Consider the following 6,372-nt stretch of genomic DNA (forward strand, 5'->3'; position numbering starts at 1 on the left):
CGCGGTATCATGGCTGTCCTTTTCTCTCCAGCAGAAGTCGCCGGTTTGGCAATGATGTCTCTAAAAAGGCCTATGGTGTACGAGGTCAACCAAGCAGAAACAGCCAAAATTGAAAAGAAATTTGCCGAGGGCTGGAACATGCAGATGTGGATGTAGACGCACGTGCATGGCAATTTTTTTTTCGAACTAAATATGTAAATTTGCGATGTTCTCGTTGCCGTCCGCAACGCCGTTGTCCACCTCAATGATTATACCTGGGATTTGACAGATAAGGAAAAAGAAAATATCCAAGGGTGGTATTTATTATTTCCAATGACATTAGGTAAGATGGTGTGTTTTAAGCCCAATAAATGAATGAAATACATATACTTTTTCTCTTGAGAAAGGGGCTTGCTGCCTTGTAACAGAACCCATAAACGCACAGAGAGAAAGCAAACAAGTATATTTCACGAGGCCGACCACAGTGGAAACAAAAATTATTTATTCATGAAATTAAATTTCCAGTATTTAGCTTAAAAACTTGACACTACGTGTAATAGCCATGAGGGTCGATTGTGTTTTATTGATAGCCAAGATGAAGAAGTTCCTTCAAAGAAAATAATATGTCCAAAAACTGATACATGTACGTCAGTACAACTAGCAAAGGATTTCAGTTGTCCTGACCTCCAACTTAAATTAATGACAATGTTAATAATAATTATTACCCAATGACAAACTTACAATGAAATTTAAATTATTTCCTTGCAAGTTATAAGAGGTACATGTAAATGTTTTTGACAATTCACAACTTATTTAACACAATTCGCCAATCAACACTCTTGCCAAGATCAAGGCCATCACACACCAGGATTCACAGCCAGTTAAAATTCATTTCTGCTTCAAAAACTCTGCAAGCTCTTCTCTTTCTACCGCCTCTTCAAATTCTTCAAAACCCTGCAAAAAGAGTGTGTACAAACAATCATATAGTTTATTAGAGCCATGATCTTATGTCATGCACATGAAAAATAAGAAAGCAGTACGGACTAAAGCCAAAATTTCAGAAGATTCAGATTAATAAATAAAAAGTAAAATGGTCAGACTGTCCATTTCTGTCTTACTTGTCAGGAATATTAACTTTGGGATCGTATTCTAAAAGCTGTGTTGCACTTTACCCAGTCTGACAGATTGAAATGAAACATTTATTTCCATTTGACCATCAAGAAGATTGACTGTTCAAGGGCAAAATGAATTTTCCCCAATTTCAAATGGGATTTTTGACCCAGTCCATACAAATGCATCACTGATGAGAAGAAATGCTTTTCAAAAAACTTTTTCCTAGTGTCCATTACTGTCGATAAAATGGAAAGTTTTAACAAGGGTTTAAACATGGAGACTTTAGTGAATGCATCCTCTTGAAATGTTCTATTACAGTGTGGGTGGAAAAAAAGACGTTTTGAAAACAATGACCAAAAAATGTCGAAAGTTCTTGTGTGACAGCTAAAAAGTTTTTGGTGTAAACAGAAGAAAATACTAGCACGAATGAATACACTTTGCAGAGCATTTTGAAAAAATGCATCTACTGCGGTTTTCATAATTATGTGTCAATGTCATCTTGAAGCGATAAGTGCCAAACTGCATTTTGGCTCTCATCAACCAAAATTAATCTCTGAACACAGCCAGGAAGATTGAATTAGAGTCTTTGTTAGTTCACTTAAATCCCATGAGCTTATGATACCTTTTTGGATGTTCTTCACTAAAAAAAATTCATACAAATTCCATCGCTTTCTATCGGCGTCGAGTTCAAATTTATAAATGTACTGTGGGAACCAAAGATGCTGATTGGTAGGTTACATGTATGTCATGCATCAATAAGTGATTTCAGGTCAACTCTCGGCTTGGAATCGGAAGTTTGATTGATGGAAGGGGGATGGTGCTTGAAGATAAGATTTCACAGAATTATGAAAATCACTGGTATTATCATCTTGTCAAACAGAACATTTTACATTGTAAGTCATGCAAATTGGAACTTACCCCAAGATCTACATCTCCTTTTGTCAGTCGTGGTGGCAAGCCACGTGGGTCACCCATAATGTCCCGCATTTTTTTCTTTCCCTCCTCATTGCCAGCAATATCTACAGAATCATAGTCAATTTTCTTACTGTCTAGAATCATCTGTATTTTCTGCTGGTGCTTTTTTAGCTGGAAATGAGACAAATAATAATTTTATTTTGTTCAACATTATTAGAGAGTTCTATTGTCTGTATTTACCTTTTTAGGCTGGGATTTACAATGTAAAGGCCAATATCTTAGAAGACTACAGATTGCAATGATCAGTCTGAGAGCGGTTTTTAGCGTCGTACTTCCCTGCTAGCAGAGGTCTCCTTTTCTAGCGCGTTCGCTGGGCTGACAATTATGGGAAAAGAGACCTCTGCTATGGGTCAAAACTCACTTTGATCCAACCGCCGTCCACAACCTTGAACGGCAATCTTCAAACTGCATGACCCATGATCTGTTTGCTGACTGACTCTGCCCTGTGCATTCTTTTACAGTAATTCTGCTGTCGTTAGGTGAGCCCACACAACACGAAGTATCACATCAGGATTCGATCGTTAAGTAACCGCGGTGCATGCTCAACACAGTCCGCTTCGACCCATGGGTCTATTCTCCATTTTAAGTCTGCTTTGCAATGCATAATTTCTTTGAACTCGGGTATTGCAAAGCAGTTTGTGACGTAAAATCGAGAATAGAGCCATGCCTCTCCCATCAGAGTTGTAGGTCCAAATAACTGCTAGTTCTGCCAAGTTTACGTAGCTTGCAAGGCACAGAAAAAGCTAAATCCTGGATAACAATGGTGACATAATGTTTGCTTTGGATGGGGAGATTTACATTAGGAACGCAAAATATTTGAATTTAGGTGCACTTTCATTATAAATTTAAAGCATATATTATATTGCAAGGGCAGTGGATATGCGGATATGCAGTGTCATGGCCTTAAGGACATGGCATAAAATTATTGTGTCTTAATTTTAGTGGCCTTTCACTCTATCTGGTTCATGGCATTTAAAGAATGAGGCATACTGTATCACATGCTTGTTTTGTCTTTTAACCCACTGACAACTCGAATTCCCTAGGATGCCTCCAGTTAATGAGTAAAATTGTCTGACGTTAGACAGTAAAATCTGTTAAGTCTCACTCCCAGGGGTCAATGGGTTAATAACATTTTTTGTAAAGTAAAAAGTAAAGTGGTGCATTTTGTATAGCGCCCTTATCACTAACGTCAGAAACCCATAAGGGTTGAAACGTGTAACGGCCCCTTGTGTGCTTGGAAACAAGCTTCTGAATATTCGATTTGCTAAGTACCATATTTGGAACAACAAGAGCGAGGGGTTTCCAAATATGGTACTTACCAATGAAACATTCAACCAATCAGTTCGCACTGAATATTCGGAAGCTGTGAACGCGCGTTACACGTTTCAACCCTTATGGGTTTCTGCTAACGTCTCAAGGGCGCCTTACAATGATCAGTTTACCCCCAGCAGACTGGAAGCATATACAGGCGCAAATTGCAGCCGCTTCTAAGCAGTCCATGCATGCTGGTACTCATTTTACCGACCTCGGAAGGATGGAAAGCTGAGTGAACTTTAGCGGGAAAGAAGGTCGCCAAATATTCCAGTCCCGGCAGAACCGGGAATGGAACCCGGGACCTTAGGGTTGGAAGGCAGAGGTCTTACCACTAGGCCAAACCCTCTGCTCTTTTATGTCTCGATAGGATGACAAAGAAGTCGCAAGTTATACTTCATGTATGCACTCTATCAGTCATTTGTTCCCAGGGTCTGTCCTCATTCTCTCCTTATATCGGTACATGTATTACAGTGGGTGCTTACCATTTAGCCAAAAAATCAGGAAATTTCTGTTTGAGGTCAAATGGAGAGGCAATTTTCCAGAAAATCTTTTCGGAAATTGTGGACAACCTCCAGAGGTAGTCCTCTTTTTCCGTTCGGAACGGAATTCGCGAAATGCTCTTACCATTTGTGAGAATCCTTCCGATTGCAAGCCCTTTCTTGCAAGATCGAGTAAAATATGCGGGATGGAATGCTGTGCAGTAAATGGTAAGCGCCATTCTCATCTGGATGGTCATTAAATTCATAAAATCGCTTACCTTTATGCAACGATCATTCCATCCGGATTATTTGGCTAAATGGTAAGCACCCAGTATATCTGCATATCCAGCAAATTTAGGGCTTAGCTTCAAGTGGCAGGGTATTCTGCAGTTTAAACCAAGATGGCGCCAGTCTTGGATACCTTACCAAGGGCTGGCTGAATGAATTCCCCAAGCTTAAATTTAAAGAGTCATTCCCATTGTTTGAGAAAAACTAGTACGGAGACTTCATTGCTTTAGCCCGACAGTGGAATACCTGATTTAACGCATGGATAGCTTATCAAACATTCTATTGTGCACATCGCAGGTCAATATTATGACGAAATCAATCTACATCAAACTGCCGCGAGCCCTGAATAAAGTAACGTAAATTTATGGCCTTGGCTTACAAATCTTGAGGCGCACTATGAAAGCCAATGCAAGAGACAAATTGCGTATCTGGAGATCATATTTCGATCGATATCATATACATTTGTACAACTGTCTGAGCCGAGCTGACTGCAAGGTTAAAATAAAGAGCGGAACGCTAAGAAGTTTGGCAACCAACAGAAAAGTTATAGGCTGAATAAAAACTTTCGTTAAAATTGCCGTAAGAGATAAGACGACAGATCAATCTTTTTTCGTTTCCCCATGCATATTTGAGCTAAACATGTACAACACACCCACATCACAAAACAAAAACAGAAAATCCCAAGTTTCCCGACGAAAACTACAATTTACACCCACCTCAAGAGTGCTGGAGACAGACGAGTAGTAAAACGTTATTCTGTCAGCCATTGTGGACGGTTTTGGAGAAATATTTGAGGAAATACGCGTGGAAACTAGAAAGCAAGTTTGAAAAAGCTTGTGTTGCCGATGTCAATCACCACTTTTTGTCACGCAAACTAACTTTCGCCGTCGCAGGAGCGGTCCAATCTTTGTCAGGAATGGTTAAAGTCCTGTTCTTACCGCTAAAACAACCTGATGATGGTTTTACAAACAACCTGGGGCAAATTACCGTGATCTTCGATGCAAGCTGATGCACAAATGCGCGAAGACATATAAAGTTGGGCAAAGTCAAGTACCAGTCTCGCTCGTTCACTCGTCAGCGCACAAGACGCCTGCTGAAGAATAGGAGGGGGTGTTGCCAAAGACGTTTTTTTCTTTGCAGAGGTCAAATTTAAAGACATCGGCTTGTGTTACGTTGGTCTAAAACCCTAAAGGATCTTTTATGAGAATCATGACTGGAAGAGTTACTTTGTACTTCTCCGACATTTCAGGGAACAAACAAGTGAGTATTTCCTGAAATTCAAAGGAGAGCTCAAGCAAATTTTATTTTTATTTGCAAGTCGTATAAGTTCTTATGCAGATTGTTTTTGTGAAATATTTATTCGGCACTGGTTATTGCCAGCTTAAATGAGTATTAATCAGCTTTAAATACCAATAGGGCTTTCGTGATGTTCTTTTGCGTTTATTTGTATTTCCTAGCTTGGTTCGTACTTCTCATGAATGGTCTCTCCACCAAGACATACTAGGAAGTTTATATATCGGGAATGATTTTCTGACAAGTTATTTTGGGAAGCGGCGTGCATTGTCAGATTATTTAAGATTAAGCTTTAGTTCTTCGATCGTTATTTGTGGCAAAAATGTGAAAGTGAAAGCTTTGTTATTTCTGCGTTGCAGCCAGTTTATCTTATTTAGGTTATTTAATTAACACTTCTTGCTGTCATATTTTAAATTTTAAAATGGAATTCAAACCATTCCTCTTGAAATATCAAGCAGCTTGAGATCTAGATGCATGCAGAATAATTAACCACGAAGAAGCAAAATGCCTTTTAAGGGGTAATTCCTCTGATATACAGTCAGCATTCCATTCATCAGGAAAATTGAATCTCTCATTATTTTGGTTCATTGCTTGGACCATCTACGCTCACAAGTTATGTAAATATTATTATTATCCTGTTACTGGCATTTTCATGAGTATACGGCTATTTTTTCATAACATATATTTGTGAGGACAGTTGTTTAATTAATGTGTGAGAAGTCAATTTCCCTCTACTGCCATCCTCCCATCATATAATAGTTTTATTAATAATTAAAGGATTGGCACATTTTTATTTAGATTAAAGGGGCTAGGTCACGCAATTTTAGGCGATTTCAGCACTGATCGAATGGTCATAGAATTAACTAAAATATCAAAATAACTGTTCAAAACTGTAGAAGAACTCTAACAAAACACAGGGAAGCCAAGAAGG

At 38.8% G+C, this 6,372-nt stretch overlaps 2 protein-coding genes across 2 annotated transcripts in view; one reads left to right on the forward strand and one right to left on the reverse strand.

The window, feature by feature from the left end:
• Window positions 1-459: 459 nt before the first annotated feature.
• Window positions 460-5,206, reverse strand: LOC138052925 (SH3 domain-binding glutamic acid-rich-like protein 3). The gene is made up of 3 exons (XM_068899527.1): window positions 4,865-5,206; window positions 2,011-2,178; window positions 460-933 (listed from the first exon to the last, which is right to left on the reverse strand). The coding sequence occupies exons 1-3, from the start codon at window positions 4,913-4,915 to the stop codon at window positions 868-870; spliced, it is 285 nt and encodes a 94-aa protein (XP_068755628.1). The 5' UTR covers window positions 4,916-5,206; the 3' UTR covers window positions 460-867.
• A 26-nt stretch (window positions 5,207-5,232) lies between these two features.
• The window catches only part of LOC138052926 (SH3 domain-binding glutamic acid-rich-like protein 3), a 3,659-nt gene continuing 2,519 nt past the window's right edge, over window positions 5,233-6,372 (forward strand). Inside the window, exon 1 of the mRNA XM_068899528.1 lies at window positions 5,233-5,408. Within this exon, the coding sequence (XP_068755629.1) occupies window positions 5,349-5,408 (60 nt within the window). The 5' untranslated portion in view covers window positions 5,233-5,348. The remainder of the gene's footprint in view (window positions 5,409-6,372) is intronic.

Source organism: Montipora capricornis, chromosome 6 (genome assembly GCF_036669925.1).
Source record: "Montipora capricornis isolate CH-2021 chromosome 6, ASM3666992v2, whole genome shotgun sequence".
In the NCBI taxonomy this organism is placed as follows: domain Eukaryota; kingdom Metazoa; phylum Cnidaria; class Anthozoa; order Scleractinia; family Acroporidae; genus Montipora; species Montipora capricornis.

Coding starts and splice junctions, on each gene's coding strand:
- LOC138052925 (XM_068899527.1), bottom strand. CDS start 4,915: ATGGCTGACAGAATAACGTTTTACTACTCGTCTGTCTCCAGCACTCTT. Junction 2,179..4,864: donor CTGTCTCCAGCACTCTTGAG/GTGGGTGTAAAT, acceptor TCTCATTTCCAG/CTAAAAAAGCACCAGCAGAA. Junction 934..2,010: donor AAGGAGATGTAGATCTTGGG/GTAAGTTCCAAT, acceptor CTCTTTTTGCAG/GGTTTTGAAGAATTTGAAGA.